This window comes from Clytia hemisphaerica, unplaced genomic scaffold (assembly GCF_902728285.1).
Source record: "Clytia hemisphaerica strain Z4C2 unplaced genomic scaffold, Clytia hemisphaerica genome assembly, whole genome shotgun sequence".
In the NCBI taxonomy this organism is placed as follows: Eukaryota; Metazoa; Cnidaria; class Hydrozoa; order Leptothecata; family Clytiidae; genus Clytia; species Clytia hemisphaerica.
This window is the reverse complement of record NW_027103587.1, coordinates 1,496,011-1,518,793: the sequence shown is the minus strand read 5'-3', so window position 1 is coordinate 1,518,793 and position 22,783 is coordinate 1,496,011. Positions and strand designations below refer to the sequence as shown.

The window sequence follows — 22,783 nt, the reverse complement described above, 5'->3', positions numbered from 1 at the left end:
ATTTATTCTGTTCATTTAAAATGATTCATATGTTTTTTCATCGACTCAGATCTACTGGGTTTGGGGAGGTGGTTTGACGAAGTTAATATAACCTACTTTAGCTACTTTAACCCTAGCCTTAACTGGAATAGAAATTTTTTTCGAATAGAAAAAGGTAAAATAGATAAAACAGCCAGCCGGTGACATTTGTATGTAAACAATGACAAGGGGTTAATACTTACAGACTGAGTGATTCATTGTAGAGTTGAACAATAGGGAAGAACATCCAATCAGAAGGCAGGATTTTGTTAGCACGTGATGCCGTTAGCAACGAATCGCAAGGCTTCTCGTCATTCAACAGGTCACTAGAGGAAACAAACAATCCGTTATATGAAGTTAAATCTTTCCGTATCCCCCACCAAAGGCGATAGTATTTTAATCTTTCAGTGATAGGAAAATTCAACGAACAAAAATACAATACTTAGGACTGCAAAAATTTATTTCAGACTTTTCTTTTTTTGTATCTAGGTAAGCGAAATTCGCCGTGGGCCAACTTAGGAGCACGAGTTGACGAATTTCTTGGGTAACTTACTTTGCATTAGGGAACAAATTCGCTTCATACATCGAACCAGTGCGTTGTAAAAATTCATGTCCACTTTTCAGTTGGTTCTCAATTTTCTGTGTAGTTTCAGTTGAACAGCTTTCAGAAAGCAGTATGACGTACAGCTTGGTCCTAAATGAAAAGTTAAGAGATCGCTAAAGGTTTTATTTTTACATAAGTGTTCCCGTTTCATGTCAGACACATGTGTTTCATATCAGGACAGTGTCTGCCTATTGTTAATTATGCTGATATAAGCAAAAAATTGTTTTTCTTTTCCTCTTTCTGACCAATCTTGCTTCATATCCGTGTCAATGCAATTTGAAAAAGCTTGTGAATCAAAATTAATTAGTAATCAAACGATATCACTCTTTCAAAAAAAAAACCTTTAAGAATCAACTGAATATAAGATTTAAAAATTCAAATTATACAAACGCAAAATTTAGGGAATTCACGCAAGTACGAATGTCTAACCCGAAAACTAGGTCGGGAAATAAAAACATTACCAAAACTGACCACTAATTTTAGTATCAATTTTAAATCACACCTTATGGTATGTGAATAAGAACAACAATATCTATCAACCCTTGAGCTTGAGGAGACTGGGTTGCAAAAATTTAAATTTCTCTGAAATTGCTGTGTTTATTTTCTTACAGCTACGAAAAATGCAGACGTCAGCGTTATTAAGCTCGGCATAATCCCCTTTATTAAAAACTTATTCTTAGCATCTTGGCCATCAAAACCTTATGTTCTTATATAGTTGTCCTAAAAAACATGTAGATGTGTTGAAACTTTTCTTCCATAATATTACTGTAAAATCTTAGGATTGAAGGCGATTGTTCTCATGATTGTGACAGCGAGTTGTTCGTCACCAGGTTGTAGTAGACTGACCAACCGATAGCCTATTTGTAAGTAGATGTCATTACATTGTTGGTTGGTACTACCCATACCACAGAATGATACCTAGAAAAATGATGATGTTAAAATGGAACACGTTTTTTTATAAGAACATCCAAAATTTTACTTTTTGAGTTTTAAGCCAAGGTATGTTCTTAAAATGTCCTTATTTTTGTGCAATTTCCTAAGAAATCGGGCGTTTTAGATTCTATAAATCCTTAAAATGTTCTTTTGTTCTTAGTACTTTGACCATCGAAGCCTTATGTTCTGAAGTGTTATAGAAAATCGTGTACTAGAGCCTTAAACAATCAAAGGTTTTTAAGTTCCATGAGTAGAAATGTCATCAAAACATTATCGCCGCACATTAAAAGATTAGATGTTAAAACTTGCTGACGGCCAAAATAACGCTACAACTTTGATATTGGATTTTAAAGTGATCTGAAAGTTTTTAAAAGGTTTAGTAGATGGATGAAGGCTGTATGACAAACTTTTGTGCTTATACTCACAACACGTTGGTATAACTGTAGAGAATGCCATAAAGTCAATAACTCGATACGCGTTGATACTAATTCACTGCATCTCTGGAAACAGGAAAGAAGTCACGTGTCACCACTTAACTGCTCAATTTACAAATACGGTGTGTCCCAAATAAAGCAGACAAATTTTTATATAAAGTAAAATACTCATGATTTATGGATGGATTTTATGATAATCTCCAAAACCTATTCAATATCTATTAATCCTAAATCTTATCTTAATTATTCTAACGAGTTTTGAAGATTTTACTTTATGTAAAAGTTTGTTCGCTTTTTTGGGACACACTGCTAATTGAGATTTTGAAAGAAATAAATATCAAATAGATACTTTGATACAAAGCGAAAATTGATTCAAAATGAAAAATAAGACATTAGTCGAACAAAAATGATCACTAAGGTACGATTGGCTAATTGGCTATTGGGTTATTCCAGAAATAGTTTGGTATCCCTTATGTTGAGGAGGTTTGACGGGCAGGGTTGTCTGGAAGAATAGTCTGGTTTCAATCGAGTGCAACAATCCAGGATGGTCAGTAAAATGGAAAATCCAGGGGGGGGTCACCTTCCCCAAAAAAGGCCTCCTCATCAACAGAGGTGGTATAAATTATTTCTAAAATATCCAATTTTGGAACGAAGTTACGCAGTGTTTATTCTGTTAAAAAACAAATTTATCACTGTTTAAATGGAGCCCTGATATGACTAAATCTTGTATTATACGGGATTATATCAATGAATGTGCAAAATCAATACCTTGTAGTTATTATACTCTAAGAAATTCGAACACATAGCTGTCATGTTGGGTGATAAAACAAATGTTTTGACCTAAAAAAAAGAAAAAGAATTCAAACATTTTTTCATACTTTTGTCTACGTACTTACAAATATCATATTTCATTCAATCCAACAGAATAGCATACCACAGCGATTCTAAAAATAGACATCAAAATTACTGTTTGTCCGAGTTTTAATCCCATCATCCTTAGCATTAATTGCACTTGCAAGTCAATTACACTTTATTGACAATACAAAAGTAATAACTTGCACGCATTACGAATCAAGATGAAAAGGATTGTGGAATTGAGTTTCGGTCAAATATTAACAGTAATAATTATTATGAAGTTTGCATAGCGGTGTGCTATTAAGCAGATCCTTACAAGAAATAGTAGGGGTACTCCCGAATTCGACAAGTCCGTTTGTGAGAATGTCCGATAGCTAAAAGTTAACTACTGTTATTTTCTATAAATATGTGGTTCTTTAAGACTTCACTACCATTGCAAGGCTATCATATAATAGACACGTTATTACGCGTTCTACAAGTTAATTGCGTGAGGCTTATTGAAGTATTTTGTTCCTGTGCAGAAATTAGTTTATGAATTTAGTAGGCGGTAAACTTCAGTGCATATAAATTTTTTTCCGTCAATATTTATATTAATAATTTAACTAATTGACGCGTACTTTAAGGCGCAATAAAACTCAGAGTCCATTTTGTTTTAGGTGTTCGAAACTATAAAGAGTAAGCAAGGTGGTTATATCCCGCAGACGTTTCGATGTTTATCTGAGAATTGCGTTCGAAAGATGATTATTAATATATGTCAGTACACATAATAACATTCAAACTTGTTTCCTAGAAATTATGACTTATTTTGATGAGCAGTGTGGATTTTTTTTCTTTCATTTGACGATTATTGGTTTGAGCTTGTTTGACAGCTAATCTTTTGAGTGAGGTCAGCGCATATCGTCTCTTTTGTAATCTGATAGCAAATTATTTTCACAAAAAAGAAATACTAGCTCAAAATCGAAAAAAAAATGAGATGAGAGATATTTTTGGTTTTGTGTAACATACTTTCATTTTAAAGTGTTGTAGTTTAAAGTTGAAAGTATGTTAACTTTGCAACAACGAGTATTGAATTTGAGGCCACGGCCTTTACAACAAAGGAACCTTCCAGGTAGATCGTTACAGGACCAAATATTAAGGGACCACGCCGATACTTTGACACGCCAATCAGTTCAATTTAACCTTGGAAATAGACAGATATTTACTGATCCTCGACAGGCATCTGACTACTTACTCAAAAGAGAGTACGGTGATTCGTTTTTGTTTGATCCGAGTACATCCAAAGAACCAATTTTCATACCAACTATTTTTGTATCGAAACAACATCAAAAACGAGATGTGTCCATGCTAGAGTTTGATGTCCACCAAGATTTATTGAGAACATTGTCAAACTTGGAGAAACATCAACCTACGTATTGGCTGACTTACGAGCTGAGAAATTTCGTCAACTCTCAACCAACACAGACGGGAGAGCTTTGTAAGAAATCCTTCGACGAATGGATTTTCAAAGTCCGTATACTTTATTTGTCGAAAATGTTTTTGAAAGAAGATCATTTTCCTAAGACTACCGAAGAGCTGCAAAATTTTGTTCAGCAACTTCACAATGTTGCTCTATGGCAGAGCGTGACCAACGAATTTACCAGAGCGCTTGAAGAATTTGCCACTGCTCATGACGCCAATCACAAAAGACGGAAGCTAAAGAGAGAAATCAACGAACTTTCAAAGGTTCATCCAGCTAGCGACTCAAACTTGAAGTGGCTGTTAAGTTTAGAACTTTCTGAGCTCGGTGAGAAAACAGAACACTGGTTATATAATGAGCTGAAAGCATTACAAAATCGTGTGATCCTTCATGAAATGGTCGTTTTACATTCCGTCGATTTTCTAACAGATCTGCGAACATCGAAGAAGATCAGGAATTTGATTTTCTCATCATCTGCTACCAAAGGAAACTTGTCATTGGTATCGAAAGTAAAAGAACTTTAAACGAAAAAGCGTTCGCTCAATTAGATAAGTATGTCAAAGTGTTCGAAGAGAGGTTATGTGACCAATTGGACGTTGATTGGACATTCGTTCCTGTACTTTGTATTGAGAAAGATAACCTCTTTCTTCAAAATAAGCACTACATAAGCACTCAAACAAACATTGCAAAATGGTTGAAAAGTCTCACCAGTGCTTTTCCTTAGAAGCCCCATTATTCTATTTATCCGAACGGTTCCTTGCAGCAATTAAGATGTCTTTTAAAGATCATTATCTTCACGATACACCAGACCAAAACAGCATTGCCCTGCCCGATCACCACAACAAACCACACCCAATACACAAGCGAGAGTATCAATTCAGCATCTACCGTTAATAACATTCTATTCTACTCACAAAATCAACTGCCTGTATTCATAGAAGGAGAGTCCCGTTACAACAAATTAATAATCGAGGCTGGTTTTGGTACAGGCAAGAGCTTTTTGTTGCAACAGAAAACGTTAGTCTTGTCTCGATTACACGATTACAGAGGGCATATTATGTATGTTGTATTGTTTAAAGATAACACTGAAGGAAGTTTATTATATCACCACTTGAAATTGTATTTAGAACCCCATGGTATCAAAGTGATGACTGCTCAAAATGAGGTAAAGTTCTCGTTATAGATGTTATACTTTTGATTTCAGATTTTATTGACAGCTCAATGGAATTTCTACTTCCTTGAATTGCACACTAATAACATTCATGGTTAAGAGGAAACATTTTTAAATCAACAATATATGTATAGCCCAGAAAGTAAATCTTGTTAAAGTAACGTTTCGACCAATTCATTGGCTTTTTCGATTTAGCTGGAATTTGTTAATATAGAATTCGGTCCAATGATTATTTGGTAGTTTAATAATGGGCTTTTTTTATAATAATGGTGTAAATCCATTTCATCATAGATATTCTAAACTTTTTTGGGAAAATCAACCTAAAATATTCTTACAGCATTCTTAGGTTAGGACGATCCTAATTCAGACTAGATTTAACATTTAGTACAAACGTCTCAAGCATAAAATGGCATTTTTGTGAAAGGATGTTTTACTTGAGGGTAATTGGCAATTTATAATTGAAAATGCTCTAAAAATGGCATTCCTAGCATGAGTAGTCATGAGTAGTATTCCATGATGGTGATATTCTCAGCATTATTCTTAATTTTTTGGCCATTTTCATCATGGACATTCTTATTAAGTGTCTTCTTATAAAAAAAAGCGTGTAATGCTTGAGTCCCTACCCCCACCCCTCCCCCAAGATGCAAGAAAAGGTTACGAGTAAGGAATTTTAATTTACTTTCTTTTCTGTTCTATAGAGTGCGAACCTAGGAAACCTTATTCAAAATTACAACGTCAAAGCCTTGTTTTTGGACGAATGGCTTGTAACTCCGAACCTCTCAAGAATTTCAGAACAAGTCGAGGTTATGTGGATTGCCCCCAATGCTTTGAGCATCTTAAATGCATTCACTGATGATGCAGAGATGAAAAGCAAGTTCAAATCTCTAAATTTATCATTCAACATGCGTAATAGCCACGAAGTTGTCAGAAGTTCAAAAAAACTGGCTGAGAAAATGTTGTACAGATATGAGACTGGATTGGTTAAACCCCCTGTGCTATTTCCGACAGGTACTACCCCATTGGAAATCCAAACGGTGGGAGAGCTTTTTGTCAATGTTGTTCCAAATAAGAAGACTGGTATACTCATGATCGCAGACGCCAAACAAAAATCAGCTTTTGATCACCTTCTTGCAATAATCAACTCCAAACATACAAATAAAAAAATCAAAGTTTATAGCCAATGGAAAAACGATTTTACCGGATCACTAATCAACCCTATTCAGTTTCTGAAGGACGGAAACATCCTGGTTACAACCACGAATTGGGCATCAGGCTTTGAATGGGACACCGTCGTCCTTATAACATTCATGAAGAAAGTGAAAGAACCAGATTCCACTGTTTCTTTTGAAAATAGTGAATCGATTCTCGTACGAAATCGCCCGATGCCAAATCCTGAAAAGGTTTCCTCAGATTTTAGAATCGAAGGACACCCTTGCAATGCAATGCTGCGCTGCACGACACATCTTATCAAATTTCAGATCGTTCTTAAACCAGAATTTGGTGCAGAGCAAGATAGAAATAAGAAGTTATTTAATTCTGATTGTCCCACTTTGAACTACGATGAGCATTATCGTAGCGCGTTACCCATCGAGCAAGAAAGATATGAAAACGCGAAAACAAGACTGAGTGAATTGAAATTGAAATTAAAAATTAAAGATTAAATCCGTCAAGAAACCACAATTGTATATTCTGATATTTTTTTAAAACAGTGGAATTAGGAAGCATACCTTAGTCAGCAATTGTTTATTGATACTCGTTAATTCGTTTAACATACCCATCAATGCTTGAAGGATAAGAACAGGAGAATCTCTCGATAAAGAAGGTAGAGAAGGCTGGCTGAGAAAACATCTGCTACCATACGTTGGCAAGTTGACCAAATCCTTTACAGTTCTATCCTCGTCTTCTTTTGGAGAGTTTTTGAAGTCTGAGTGTGCACTGGAAAATATTTAAAGGGCTAATCAGATGGTTAGAGGTATTTGACATGTGGAATCCTTCTATTGTGTTGAGCAAAACCTCAAAATATTTTTGCCTAAATATTTCCCTAAGTTTTTGGCTTAGTAAGAAAACAATACATTCTCGACGTAAGAACCGTACGAGAACCCATTTTCAAAAATGTTAAATTGTGATATCTCGACTTTAAGGCGTGGTTACATTACAGTAATTTATTTCAAAATTTCTGAAATTTTTTAATCAAGTCTTTATGATTAAAAAATTTACAAGTGTAACAGTCCTCTTTTAAAGAAAATAAAGACCTATAAATTCTTGAAAAAGAAATCATTTCTTGAGATTCTTTACCATTTTTTTGGTAAAGAGTTTAAAGTTTTTTTCTTCACTTTTCTCGAGATCAAAGGCACCGACATGATACTGATACATTTTTTCGATGAATGGATTTTCTAGCGTTTGGAATTTTTAAACCGTATTATGGCTAATATGAGATAGGGGTGAAAGATAGGATAAGAGAAAGATTTTACATGATGGATGGATATCAGCCACGAGTTTCTGTGTTCATCCTGAGATATAGAATTCTTCTTTTCTTCTTGGTCACGTTGACGAAGAAGTTCAGCAAATATGTTGTTGTAGGCACTTTTTTCGTTCTTCAACTTTAACCACTTGCGTACCCAGCAAGACCTTTTAAGCTCGACTTTTCTTTTTCGAATATTTCCTCTCAAATTTCCGTTTCAAAAGAATTTGCACAATACGTGCTGCAGCCTTCCTCCTTTCACTCATGTCGTTTGTTGAGTGAGAAAATGAGTTGAGAAAAAACGATTGAAGATTTGATACAACATACAAAAATTTCGAAAAGACTTTAAAGAAAATAGTTAATTTCTTTAATGTATTTTTGATTAAAAAAATTCAAAAATTTTAAAGATATTAATGTAGTGTAACCACTTACTTTGAAATTTTTGTGTTGTATCAAAGAGGCCCCCCCAGTCACCTTTCAAATCACGCAATCACGCAAAAATATTTTACAAATCACGTTATCACGCAAAATTTTTCTTTAAATCACGATCACGCCAACCTTTTTTGATATGGCTAGATATAACGGGAGTATAACTAACACCAAACTTGTTACTTCGGTTACTATCAAAAGAGTATCAAAACAAAGGCATTGTAAACTCGATGGTAACCTTGTGATAATTTTTGTTTAGTTTACAGTGCTTCATGCAAACCACGTGCGATGGTTAAAGTTAGACTTTGTTCGAGATACATAAATGCAAAATGAAAAAGTACAATTTGTAAACCTAAGCAATATATTTTTTATTAAATGTAATAATTCTGCCGTATCGAGAAGATCGTCCAAGTAAAAAGGTTGCATCACTTGAAATCGAATCAATATGATTTGAATCGCCATTCACAATTGTTTCATTGTCATCATTATCACTTTCGGATTCATATCCTGGGATTTCATCTCGGTCATCTGCTTGTACTTGTTCGTTTGTATCATCTCTTGTATTTTTAGTAGTTCTTTTAACTGTTTCAGAATTGGGAGTGAGTTCTTCGTAATATGCATTCTCGGGTAGAATGCCTGCTCGAGCCATCGTTGTTTCTTGCCTTCCACTCCGTTGTCTTACGACTGCAAATTGATGCCCACTCTCTCATTTCTTGCTTTTGATCTCGAGATAATTTGTTTTGGTATTGTTTCCTCGTTTTGAAAATGTTATATCTTCCAATTTCACTGCTGTTTCGGAAACAGGATACCATCTTTCCCTGCTCGTAAAATAGTGAGTGCTCCAGTTTGAAATAGCCTTGATAGATTCTTTGATAGACGAAGAAGATGATTGTGCATATTGTACCATGGTTTGTGTTCCTTGTTTCTTGTTGATGGTGGAATGCAAATTTTCAACAGCCAATGTCATACAACTTAATAGATTGGTTCTTTGATACTGGTATTTTTCAACATTCTCCTTCAATTTCTTCAATCCCCACAGCAAGATCTTAATAGACTCTGTTGTTGCTGCTGAAAACTTCCTTCTGGACCATTAAGGCTTTTTTGATGGTTGACTACAGACCGAATAGATTCGATGTTTGTAGAAATCATTTCATCACAGCTCGTAACCAATGATATTGCCTGTTCTAGTGACTTTAAAGAGTAAATTTGATGCTTCTCATGAACGGAAAATGCATCGGCAATTTTTCCCAAGCCCCTTAGAAACTGTGCAGTTTGTTCTAAGGTTGTCAACATTTTGATTGACCCAACACGCTTGTCAGCACAGTAAATGACGTGATCAAATTCGACAGCAATCCCAGTGCATTCGTAAAACCTGCAGTACGCGGTAGTACCATCCCAGCTTCCTTCTGTGTCTTTTTTCCAGCAAAGATTTCAAGACCACTTTTGTTCCAATAATAGAAGGGAACAGAAAACCATCTTTGTATGAAACGATACATTTAGGACTTTGATCCACAAGAATTTGGTTGATCAAATTTGTCTCCAAGTTCAACAGTGATACACCTCTGTTGTGAGATACAATAAGATCAGTATCCATTGCTTCAATCTCCACTACTTGATTCCATTCAGAGAGATAAGTTATCTTATGGCTGATGTTTGCCTCCATACCAATCGAATTAGATTTCATAGAACATAATGAAATAAATTTCACATCTCCAAAAGCGACATACACTCCATCAGAACTGATGAATGATAGAGCTTTGGGTTGATAACCAACACATTCTTCACTGTCATAAAACAACACTTCATTTTCCTTATGGTGTTCGTACTTTTGCTGGTAAACAGCTTTTTGGTGTCTCAGTAGACGTTCTCTACAAGATGTGAGGGTGCCATTAGAAGGAAGATTGAATAGAGCGATTTTCTCAGAAATAGCTTTCTTAGAAGTAATTTTATTTACTGCTACTTTTGGATCAGAAGCTTTATCGACATGATGGAAGTAAACCGAGGATCCGCCATAACAATAAACAATACCACTTTGATACCGGATTCTGTCACCGTCGCAAACATCAAACAGCTTGATAATCTCACTGATAGGATTATGCAATTTAGCTTTATATATTGTTGAGCCTGATTCATTTGCACATAAGAATAATAAATATCCATGCATACCAACTGCTACCGACGATAAGTTTGCATATGCTTCTTTACGGTTCAGCTGCGTGTAACGGATTGTTTCTGGGACTATCGTGTGCGTCACATAGTCTGAAAGTTTTTAATGAGAATATATGTCAAATTTTTCTGAATCATGTTTAGTGAAAACTACTTTATTAAAAGGTTTTTGCTATATGTTTTATATCAAAAGCCTTTAGATGTTTTTAACTTTCTTAAGAGTTCCAACATGTTCCGAAAAAACCTGTCCTGATTTGAAAAAAGTTGTCCTTAATAAGGAAAAAAAACAATAGTTATAGGTGTTGGGTTCGATCAAATGGAATAACATACCTAAACTTTCAATTATGTCAGGAGAGCTGGATTACAGAGAGCGAGAACAGCTGAAGGATTTTGACGGTCCCTGTTGCGAACAAAGTCATTACTTTTGAGATGAGATTGGATTTGCTTTCGAACCTCAGGATCAGCCCTGTTTCTCAAGGTATAAAACAATGAAAGGCAACCACGTTCATTGAGCAATTGTAGATACCAATTTGCGAAACTAATAGCCTTGCATGTTTTAAGTACATGCGGTACGTCTGGAAGAAGTGAAAGCAGTAAAAGATACGGATCAATAGATTTGTCAGTGATTCCTTGCTGAAGCTGTTTCAAACAAAGTTTATTACCAGATTCGCAATCGACGGTTATAACAAGTACTACCCGTTTAATACATTTTATGTCATACTTGAGACAATTTTCACAGGCTCTGAGCGACGGGACAACATGTGTCTGCCCTTTTAATGTCCACTCAGCGCACACGTTGTCATTTTTGAAGCACTCGTCACAGTAGCTTTCGCATATGTTGAATGTATCGTTTGCTAATATCATTTCTGGATCTTTTACTTTTCTTGCACAGTTTTCACACATTTGTATCAGTCTTACTTGATTAATGAACGAACTCTTAATGTTATCACCTGACTTTCCATTTTTCGAGCTGTAATTGACAGCAATTGGTAGAGAGACGTCGTTATCCAAGCTAGTGACAGATGAAACCGCACGAAAAACGTATATTTACGGCCTCGGATTCTTATAAAGTAAACAAAAATGATTTTTAGATAAAAAATGTTTATCACGCTCACGAAACACAGTCTCAATCACGTAATCACGAGTTAAATTTCTTATCTATCACGATCACGTTCGTTCCTCCCATCACGCAATCACGCATTTTAAAATCTCAAATCACGAAATCACGAACTTAAAAAACGCCAATCACGCCATCACGAAAACCGCTGGGGGGGGCCTCATATAACATGATTTTACGATTTTCTTTTTGAAACATTTTATACATTTTTTAATACCCTCCAATTGTTTATAGCGATTACTTTAAAAAATTACTTTTAATTAATTTATAATCTTCTGAATCTGTACATATTCACAGTTTTTTCTCGAATGTTTTTATTTGTACGTCTGATGATTGCCGTAAAACATGAAACTAGAAGTAATGTACTTTTTTTATAACATGGACATTTTGAAAAATAAATTTATGAATTTGCTCTACACAGTTATGGAGCACTCTTTTAAATGGTGTAAACCTACAAAATATGATTATACGATTATTTATATTTACGAGAATTTTATCTTCTTGATTATAACCCCTGATGGCAGGCCACCAGCCCATAGTATCCGTCAGATCTTTTGTGGGACACAACGACATATTTTTATGTCGAAAGTAGATACCATTTTTAGAGGAGGTCCGTGAATTAGGCCTCGCAGAGTTTTGATTGTCAAATAAGTTTAAAAACAGAAGACATTTCAGTTGCATTCAAGGGCAATGACTGATGCCATTAGATAGAGATATAGAATCTGAGCAAAATAAGAGTGCCACAAACATAACCTGTACCCAAAAACACATTGAGAAATTTGAGATTGGTGAAATTCTGTCAAATACATTACGATTGAGACAACATTTAACAAAAATTGGAGAGAATTGTAAGTATTTCAAAATTGTGTTTCGTCTCTTAAAGCTTACATTCACTTTGCTTTCAAGTTCAGGTCAGACAATAAAAGCCATAAAATTTGTGTCTGTTTAATGTAAAAGTCAATCTAAAATTGCATTTTAGGACTTGGTCTTAGCTTTCTGACGAAAGGTAGATTGTCCTTAACCTTTACCACGCCGAAGCCGTAAATGTACGTTTTTCGTGCGGTTTTAAGAAAAGCCGCCCTACCACCTTAAAGACGCCTTTAAATCCCGGGAAATGTCTTATATGACGGAGAGAAAATGTAAACAAACTATTTTCAATAGTTTGAAATCACCTACTTTCGATTTTAACTGTCAAAACAAACTGGAAAATCAGGCAAAATATTCTTTTGGAAATTATGAGCTCATTGACTGCTGTAACTAACTTTTTATGTTTATTTAGTGGAAAATTGTTTGTTTTATTGGTTGAAAATGTTATGTATTGCTTGTTTGTAGTTTAGTCAGTGTTTGAGGTAAGTTTCTGCCTCCTTATTCTTTAGTATGACGGTACATTAAGGTTGAGGACTGGAGGCTTGTCGGCCGTCATCGACCGTCACCGAAACCCAAGTTAAGGCTTTTGATAAGGCTGCAAAGAGTTTCAAAGTGTATATACTATGTTATTTCTATTGCTTTCATGCTGGTTGATGATAGGAAAGTCATTTTTAGCTGTTTTTAGTGATATTTCCCATAAAAATTACCTCAAGGGGCCTCTGCCTTACGTGCCTCTGATTTACGTGGAAATTTTCTCGAAAACCAAGGTTTTCTAAAAATGAATTCTGCCTTTTCTAGTAAAGGTATGATTGTGATTTTTTGGCCAGCAGTTGTAGTTATAATGGTGGAAACAATGAGCCAGAAAATTATGGTATCGCAAATGTTCTCCCCACTTTTAACCGGAATTTAAAATTTTGAAAAAAATATGACAATTTGCGTTTTGAATTTTTTTCAACTCTAAGGCAGAAGACTACTGTGTCACCATTGATAGAGGAAAATCCTTTATTTTAACATTTTTGGAAAGCAGGATAGTTAGGCTTTCCAGAATGGGCTTATTTTTTTGAATCGGTTTAGTAGATCAAAAGTTATGACGGAAAGCGTAAAACTGTAATTTTTCCCAAAAAGACAAGGCGTGCACGGGGTGAAGTTCCCAAAGAGAAGGCGTGGTAAAGGTTAAGGGCAAAAGGCCTGAAACGTATACGGTATTAAAAAATTTAAAAACACGATACCTTGCATCCAAGAACAGTTTTTTCATGAAGTCAGAATAAATGAAATCATTGATATGCTCACTCCAAAACTTTCCAACATCATTCAGATAAGCAACTGGTTCTATTATATTGACCTGAGAAGGTGTAAAAGTATATCTAGTTGAATTTTAACAGTATACAAACAATCAGTCCTCTGATGGATTTCAGGGTATAATTTTTGGAGCAAGGTACAAATATTGGGAGGAGAAGTTTGTCAGGGTTTTTAGGGGATAAATTGAGCAAGAAAATGATGGGATTTGCAATGGAGAGAATCAATTCTAATGTATACATTAGAGGTAAAAATTGCAATTCTTCAGTAATATCCGATATTACTTTAGAATTTTTAGATGTTATTAGTATTATTGTTTTTAGGCAGTTTTTGGGATCAAAGTTTCTTGCTTTAAGCCGATCTTGGAGAAGAAACTCTGAGCAGATTCTAATTACTCCACGCTGGTACGTATACACTCTAAAGGACACTTGGATCTTTTTTATCCAGATTTCCATTTTAGACCAAACGCCATAGTACATTCATTATCTCTGATCAAAGATTTTGATTGGGCTTTTCCAGAAAAAGATTTTATTTTACCTCCACTGTTGAGGATATTGATTTTTCGAAGTATCCTCCTTTATTAGTAAAGATATCGTATTTTTTACTTGAAAAGACACTTTACCCCCTGGATATTTGCTCCCTTGTAGATACTTAACCCCCCTGGATATCCACTTTTGAACAAAAATCGTTAACCACCTGGATATTCGATATCCTCAACAGGGGGGGGCACGGACTATTTCTGGAAAAGCCCATTGGCCGGGTAAGAAACTCCCAGAATTCAAAGAGCTTTTCCATAACATACCATTCCATTCTTAGAGGCAAAGTATTGTGTACAGCAACAAATGAGCGCACTCAAATACATCGGGTGAGTGATCTACAAAAAAAAAAGTAAATAATAATAATAATAGAATAGAATAGCACGGATGTAAAGACGGTGTGTTGCTTGGGGTCGACTAATTTCGTGAGGTGAGCGAGCCGATCTAAAATAAATTTCCATGTAGTGTTTAAAGCGTTGCAACATGGTTGCGCAACTAAGAATATAATGGTATTTTGAATTAACTTATTAGTTCTTGTGGATGGATTGATAATGAAAGCAAGTTTACGACCGGAAGCGAGAGCAATTGGAAGACTCCCTTTTCTTTAGCTTTGTACACGAGGCTAGGGGAGGGCTTGACTTCTTTCTCTTGGTTTCTCTACTGACCATTAACACTTCCCTTAGCTTGATGAGCGTCAAACAGAGAGGCATCGATTAAAGTTTTTTGATCTTTGGTATGACCCAGGTAGGGATCGAGAAAGCAACCTTGTGCACTGTGCTAGGGTTTAATCTAACCTTCACATTTCCACCCTCTCCTCAATTCACCTGACACAGTTACAAAACAATTTCCTAGTTGTAATGTCTGGCTACATTCAGAAGAGTGATTAAGACATAAAAATTCATTCATCACCTTTCCAACTTTCTTCACATCCGTTAACACTTTTTGTAAGCTGAACTGCACCATCGTAAAAACACCTTCCACGAGATTCCAATCAACCCTTTTATGTTGTCCACTCACTATCATGTGTTTGACCAAAACGACAAGGGAGGCGATGGTAGTGTCTTTACAGTCTGTGTAATTGGCACAGGCGTGTTGCAGATGTTGTAACAGAACTGTGTATAAATCACTAAAAAAGATGACAAAGAATCAGCCAATTTTAGTATGCAACTTTTTTTTTCCTGAGATAAAGTCCACGATTTTTGAAAATAAGAAGGACACACATGCTGGCATTAAAATTGTTCCAGTGTAATAGCAAATCTTATTTCTGAAGAATTTATTTCCCAGGAAATAAACACTCCCTGCTTTCCTCGGTTTTTGTTCCTAGGAAATTTGTACTCCCTGCAAAAGATACCTTTATTAAAGAGAATATATGTACAACCTTAGAAAAAGGACCGTTTTCAGGAAATTTTGACCTATAATGAAGACAATCGAAATACTGTCCAGAAGTCCTAGATTACTGACCTATCTACAAAAAATATCAACTATATCTAACTTTTCCCCAATTATTACTTTTTTTTACAAAATTTACACTCCATTTATAATAATAACATGCCTGAAACACAAAATTAGGGGATCCCTTTTGACGCTAAAATAAATCATTATACAATAATATTTTCGAGTTGAATGGGCTAAAATGTCCCAAAGTAACCAGCTGTTGGCTCGATAAGAGTTTCCTGAAAAATGTGAGTACGGTTGAGCAATTAAGCTTCAAGGTACTGCAAGGTATGCCAAAATGAATTCTAACTTCTCAAAAAGATTTTAATATTTAATGTATTTTTTCGAGAATGCCCATGTCCGTTTAAAGTTGAAAAGATTGATTCACATCAAAAGCTAGTTGATATCAATTTCAACGCATAAGAATTTGACTTTCCAACATAGAACTTGAGAGAAGTACCTTTTATTGCATGGGGTACAAATTTCCTAAGAAAAAGTACTCCAAATTGTACTTTTGAGGAGTACTTAGTTGTAGGAGTGCTTTATTTCTTATGAAACCGGGATGATATAGTTGAGCAATATGGTTCGAAAATTGACTACATTATGAGAACCAATAACTTGAAATGACCTGTGCATTTTTTCAGACCAGAGCAAGTTCTTTTTATATGATATCCCGATGGCGGATTTGCAGCTGCCCACGCTAAAGCTCTAAAGGAACGGGCCAATTTTCGGAGAGAAATGATATTTGGCCTTTGATGTGCCACATTCCCAGTCAGGTTCAACAACCTTTGCCTGTATATCTAAAAATATTTCGGTTGGACCCCACCAATCCCCGAAAACAAAGGCTGGGTTACCAGACCTCCTGCTGCAAAATCCTTGACGCGGTCTTGCAAAATTCCATAATACAAACCTTCCAGATGTTGAAAATTTTCCCGACCTTCAGAGCTTTAGCGTGTCGGATGAGAATTTCTGCATCTTGGTCGGAGATAAAAGTTTTTAAACCCTCTTGACTTTTGACATCATCAAAGTAGGAAGTAGCAGAATTGTTGAAATCCTAACCATGAAAGAAAGACTTCTACTCTATCGTCTTTCATTATACTCACTTTACAGCATTAGAAGCCAAGTCATAGGACAACAAAACAGCCCATAGCTTGCAGATCTCCTCAAAAAGTTTATCATTTTGACCGAATGAGTGAATGGTGAATTTAGCAGTCATGTTTTCTATTAAGGTAGGTTGCTTCGAAATCTGAAAGACATGAATGGAAATAGAGGCATTATATTGGTTCCTTCCTTGATTCGTATTGACAGAAAAAATAGAAGTATCAATAAATACTTTTTGGATTATTCTACTAATCACGTGACATTAATTTCATCTTGAGACAGCAAAAAGGAGTAAAACAAGACTTCCACCATTATTCTATAACATGGTCTTCAAAGATATAATGAGAGCAATGAAATGCATACCGTATTGTGCGCCATATTCTTTCCAGCAATAAACAGACATCGAAACAATCTGTAGATGCTGTCTTGTCCATCTTTGTTCTCAAGTAGAGCACGCATCAAGATATGAATCATCCCAGGACACTTGTAAATTTCATATGCTGTTTCAATATTATGTTGAGAAATCCTTTGGAGAATGTGAAGACAGTGTTTGAAAGCTACTGGAGATAATGGTGATTCATCCAGCAAATAACGAAGTCTTGGTAAGATACGCATCTGTATGAGGGCCTTAAACGTAAAAATATTATAAATCAAAATCAAAATCAAATTTACTTAATTATAAATCCCCAAGTAAAAAGCAGTGCGATCACTATGCATCATTGGAAAGAATGAATTGATGTGAGTTTGGACCATTGGAAGCTTGAGTCATCGAATTAGGAAGAAATCAAAAAGATATCATCGCAGAGCTTGACACTTGCCCAAAATTTTGCCACGGTCCCATTGTAATTGAATAGGTTAACAATCGGTTAAAAATATCCTTCAGAAGTTTTGGTAACTTTTTCTACCTTAACGATATCTCTTTCCATGAGCTCAGCATCGGTCGGATCACGGTTTTCTTCCTGTTCTTCTTTTGTCATCTCTTCTTCTCTCTTCTTGTAGTAAGTACACAAACTTGGTAATCTGAAGCCGTCTTCTGAATAACTGATTTTTTCAATGGCTTCCTACGAGAAAGGAAAGAATTGTTCTTGTTGTTCTTGTCGGTTCGATGACGATATATAATTTCAGCCCTGACTTTCCAAGACACCCCTAGGCTACAGACTCGATGGGATTTGGCTTAAGGCTTAAACTGCCTGGAAAGTGACTTTGATTTCATCTTAATTCGAAATTCAAAGCCATCCTCACTGGATTTCGTGAGCTTGGAACAATAGCGTTTCTATCCCCGATTTCTATAGATTTTTTGATCCCTGCTGTGGGAAAAACTTCTAACGGCGTAGTGACACAGACAGGGTTGTCTCAAGAGACACTCATTTTAATGCATGATGGTAATTATTTAGTGTGGACGAAGTTAGAAAAAAAAGAGTTGCAGTGTAAATGACTTCAAAATAAACCTTGTATATTTGGGCCCCATAGCATTAAATTTAAAAATTTTCAGATGCTACTATAATAGCTATTTGGTCGGGACACTTTCTAATACTGTTATCGTACACCTTCGATACACATTTAATCCTTTTAATATTATGCATTTTACTTAGGTGAAAATTGATGAGATTTTTTTGATAATTATAAAAAAATTCCACACCTGATCTCGTTCAATGAATAGAACATTCGCCAAAGCAGCAAGGGAAGCACTATAGATCTGTTCCGTCTGTTCATCTAAAGACCATCTCAATATGAAAACCAAACCAGCATTCAAACAGATTTCCAACAGATCTGTTGACAGGTTGTCTATATAGGTGCCTTTGTGGTACTAAAAATAGAGTTTCTCAAAATTAAATTTAATTGACAATGAAACTTCATAGGGATTGTTTCATATAGTATGAGTGAGGATTGACTAATTAAGTTTTGTTCATGCATGCCTTTTCAGTCTAGAAGATAAGCTGATTCTGTGTGATGTCACTTTTGTTCCCCACCTTGAATTAACCAGTATGTCAGCCGACATAACAGAAATTTACCATACAAAAGTATAAGTTTAATGCCTAGAACCAAAAATAAAATCTTACTTTTTCAATTATCTTGGATAGAGTTTGTAGACCAATATTTCTGTGTTGAAGGAAATTGCTTCGAATCATCTGGAAAAGTTCCTCAAGTGAATACCCAGGCAACCCAGGGTCGTTTCCATGATGGTGAAGTCCTAAGTGAGTTGGCGTATCTTGATCAGGTGATAATAGATTACCCTCAAAATCGAACCTTGGTGTTATGCTTTCCTAAAAGACAAAAGAATTAACTACCTTAAGGGAACTTATTTTGGTGGGAACTAATTTTGGCGAATTTGGCGAATTGAGAAAAAATTCGCCAAAATTAGTTCCCGCTAAAATTAAATATTTCGTTCGCTTGCCAAAATTAGTTCTTGCCAAAATCAAATCTTTTGGAATTCTTCCAAAATTGCCCTGAATTTCGACAAAAATACTAAAAAATAAGGCAGAAAAAAGATGATTTTCCCAGTTGTTTGCCAAAATAAGTTCTTGCCAAAATTAAAAATTTTGTTGGGTTGCCAAAATAAGTTCTCGCCAAAATTAAATTTTATTACGATTTTCGCTGCTCGCCAAAATTATTTCTCGCCAAAATAAGTTCCCTTAAGGTATTTTCAATGACTTTAAGAAGTATTTTAATAATTTTCCTTGTTATCCCTCAAACTAAGTGCTATTAGATCTTTTAGACCTTTACTACTATTAGACCTTTTCAAAAAATTATATTAAAGTAGTCTAGGGTGTAGGCAAAACTTGGAGCACTGATGTAGTGTTAAGAGGATAACATGCAATAATTTTGTTATTTCTAGGGAAAACGTAATTCTGAACCTGGTTCAATTCAATTTTAGGGACTTTCTTCATCCATTCCAATTTATCCTTTTCAATATCTTTCATGTTGACATAATCTTTTTGAATATCAAACTCAGCAAAAGGGTTCAAGGGGTCTGGGTCATCCTCATTTCCAGTTTTCTTTTGTGTGATATCAGCATCATTTACTTGTGTTTCATCTACTTGAATTCGAACTGACTTAGGTGCTGTTAAAGAACTTTTATTGGGTTTCTTTTGTTCTGTCTTCTCAGTTCTCTTAGCAGATCGATTCTTCAAAAATGCAACTAACTTTGGGTCTGGAAGATAGGAAGAAAGAGATTATTGAGTTAGATCAACACTGTATGGGAAGATTGCTTCCGCTACTGAGAGATGTCGAAGAAAAGAGTACATACATACATTATTCAAGTTTTGCTATCCATTAAAATTAAATGAAGTAACTGGTCAGGAAATAGTCATGTGATGATCATGTGTGGTCTAATCCTCGAAATTCAAAACAATTCAATTGACATTATTCTCATCAAAACTATTGACCAACATACCTAGAGTACTCAGCAGTTTTTCTTGTTCTTCTAATATTTCTTCTTTACTCATACTGTCCAATTTGGATCGATTTTCCTCATCGATTCCAGTTTTAATAGAATCTCCACAAGAAACAATGTTCAATGAAGCTGCTTCATCCAAGGAATCTAAGGGAAGTTCTTCATCTTTAGTAACGTTTTGTGAATCTGCAGTTTGATCCTTTGGTTGGTTTGGTATGTTCTCTTGTCCAAGGTCTTTCTTTTTGTCCAACTTGTTGAACTGTTGTGCAAATAGAGATTTCTTCTTTCCAGTTTTTGATTTGTTTACTTTGTCAGCTTTGATTATGGGTACGGATGGAAAGCCTCCTTTGAATTGCTGGAGATTCAACATAACATTGTCAGCAATCGGGCGTTCCTACGTAAAAATCACAATTTGGTCAAAAAAGTTTTTATAAGATTTAATTTTAATATTTAAGGTAATAACATAGTAAATATAAAGGTTATTATTTTCTCCTCTCAGAGTCTCATTTATAATAGATCCGTATTATAATGAGGGTTGACTCAATTCTTGTTTCAAACTTAGAGTTTCAAAGATGAAACTCACAAGACTCTTATGAGTTTGAAATAAAAATTTGGTCAAGTCTCATTATATGAAAAATTATACATTCCACAAAGAACCCAGTTAAATAAAAAAAGGTTAAAAAACTATCAATGGGTAATTTTGCAACAACATATTTTGATGTCATTCATAAACAGAATGGTTGACTAATTCGAACATCTCTTACCACTATTCGTTTAAGAACTGAAGTAAAATGTTGTTCCTGGTCTTTTTCTAAAATAAAAAGAATGCTTAGTGTTAGAACTTATATTAATGATTCATAAAACATTTCGACAAACTTTTGAATCATATCTTTAATTTTCTGGCTATTTTATTATAGAACAGAAAATTGATATAATCAAATTATTGGCTCTCTTAACGATAATGATGATATAGTTATAGTTTACAAAAGAAAGTTTAGAGTCTTTCAAAACTATTCAAATTATTATCAATAATTAAAACAATGTTTATTATAAAGCATGCATACGATCCAGTCGTTCGGCAGCTTGTGTCAGGTCTGACAATCTATCCCTTCTTTTTTGTGGCTTTTGGTTTGCATTGACATTCTGATCTTCGCTTGTATCATCTAAAAAGGAATGAAGAAGACGGTATATTGACAAAATAACAAAATATAAATTTCTTCAGTAAGTATATTTCATTGTTTTTAAAATGAAATCGGGGAATGAAAAAAATCTAAAATTTAGCTTTTTTTGCTACAAAAATCTGGCTTTTCTAAAGGGAGGGTTTTAGGGAGTCAATCTTTTCCTCAATTTATGTCAATCCGCCTGAAGAGACAAACATAATTTTGAAATTACTTTCTATTACTTTACTTTCCGAGGTTCCAACATATTTTTTCTTAAGTCGCTTATGGGGACTAAAATTGCCTAATTTTCTGTCTCTGACAAGAAACCCTATTTCAAAAAATTATTTCCAAATGTTCTTCTAATTATGCCAATCTATTCAGAAAAAAGACAGATTCCATTCCAAACTCAAAACCTTCCTCTCTAGTTAGGCCATTTTTCATGCCTGAATTCACTAAAATTTTGGTAAAAACAGCCTTTTTAGTGGAAAAACAGTAGAACAGTAGAACAACGCTGCCCCTGCCTTTATAAAATATTGACTGCTAGTGGGTGTTGAATCCCTAGTCCAAGGTAAGTTAATTGAAAATTGAGATACTAAAATGTTTAACGTTGTTAAAGTGAAGGGTTAACCTGGAGATCGATGGCAAAAAGATTAATGTAAATATTCAAAAGGGATTCAAATGCTCCATTGATTTTTTTTAATTATCAAAACAAACCTTTCAGAGTAACAATATCCTTTTGTTGTGATGACAATCTGACAACGCTGGCAGCTGGCTTTTGTTTTGATTTAATGTATTCATTTTGCATTCGAATAAGATCTTCATCATCATCAAGTGCTGAAGGTCTCTTTATCATTTTGCTAATGTTTTTAAATGTAGTATTGTTACTACAATAAAAGATTTATTATAAAATTATTTATTATCTAATACAAGCCACGTGCTGAATAGGCCTACCTGAATATAGATGTACAGTGGGGCTTTCGCATGTCTTTACACGTACGATAACCTTGTCCTTGTGTGTCAGAGACCAAAATAATAATAATAAATACCAAAATAGGGAAAACAATAAAGTGAATGCAAACTAAAAAAACAAGTCCAAAGCACTTTTCAATTATGATATTTTATTAGGCCAAAGTGACTATCATATTTCAATATCTACTGTCTATGCTTAAACTCCGATATCAAGATTACGGGATTTGGAGTGTGCGCCAATTTTACTTTCATTTTCATAGTTTCACTTTTGATTTCGAGCCAACATCTTATGAACGAGGTGCTCCCCATAGTTAAAGGAGTTTGTGCGAAAAAAACAAACATAATAGAAAGTTGTCTGAATCCCCTATTTCGATTGAACCAA

The 22,783-nt window shown here is 34.8% G+C and overlaps 2 protein-coding genes across 2 annotated transcripts in view; one reads left to right on the top strand and one right to left on the bottom strand.

Moving 5' to 3' along the window:
• Positions 1-22,312, bottom strand: part of LOC136801451 (RNA polymerase II-associated protein 1-like) — a 32,680-nt gene extending 10,368 nt beyond the window's left edge. Inside the window, exons 1-19 of the mRNA XM_067058098.1 lie at positions 22,147-22,312; positions 21,337-21,435; positions 21,037-21,083; positions 20,273-20,666; positions 19,734-20,029; positions 18,939-19,142; positions 18,518-18,685; positions 17,784-17,939; positions 17,242-17,505; positions 16,881-17,023; positions 15,253-15,469; positions 14,610-14,681; positions 13,741-13,853; positions 7,199-7,406; positions 2,758-2,829; positions 1,981-2,055; positions 1,389-1,540; positions 572-712; positions 222-344 (exon numbers count right to left, since the gene is read on the bottom strand). Coding sequence (XP_066914199.1) covers positions 222-344; positions 572-712; positions 1,389-1,540; positions 1,981-2,055; positions 2,758-2,829; positions 7,199-7,406; positions 13,741-13,853; positions 14,610-14,681; positions 15,253-15,469; positions 16,881-17,023; positions 17,242-17,505; positions 17,784-17,939; positions 18,518-18,685; positions 18,939-19,142; positions 19,734-20,029; positions 20,273-20,666; positions 21,037-21,083; positions 21,337-21,435; positions 22,147-22,285 — 3,083 coding nt within the window. The 5' untranslated portion in view covers positions 22,286-22,312. The remainder of the gene's footprint in view (positions 1-221; positions 345-571; positions 713-1,388; positions 1,541-1,980; positions 2,056-2,757; positions 2,830-7,198; positions 7,407-13,740; positions 13,854-14,609; positions 14,682-15,252; positions 15,470-16,880; positions 17,024-17,241; positions 17,506-17,783; positions 17,940-18,517; positions 18,686-18,938; positions 19,143-19,733; positions 20,030-20,272; positions 20,667-21,036; positions 21,084-21,336; positions 21,436-22,146) is intronic.
• On the top strand, positions 4,912-7,147 carry LOC136801452 (uncharacterized). Its single transcript, XM_067058099.1, has 2 exons — positions 4,912-5,465; positions 6,170-7,147. The coding sequence occupies exons 1-2, from the start codon at positions 5,358-5,360 to the stop codon at positions 7,130-7,132; spliced, it is 1,071 nt and encodes a 356-aa protein (XP_066914200.1). The 5' UTR covers positions 4,912-5,357; the 3' UTR covers positions 7,133-7,147.
• Positions 22,313-22,783: the final 471 nt, after the last annotated feature.

What these genes read in the sequence shown, in the direction of transcription:
- LOC136801452 (XM_067058099.1), top strand. Translation starts at nt 5,358, where the DNA reads ATGTATGTTGTATTGTTTAAAGATAACACTGAAGGAAGTTTATTATAT. An exon ending in TGATGACTGCTCAAAATGAG is followed by an intron (nt 5,466 to 6,169) that starts GTAAAGTTCTCG and finishes TCTGTTCTATAG; the next exon opens with AGTGCGAACCTAGGAAACCT.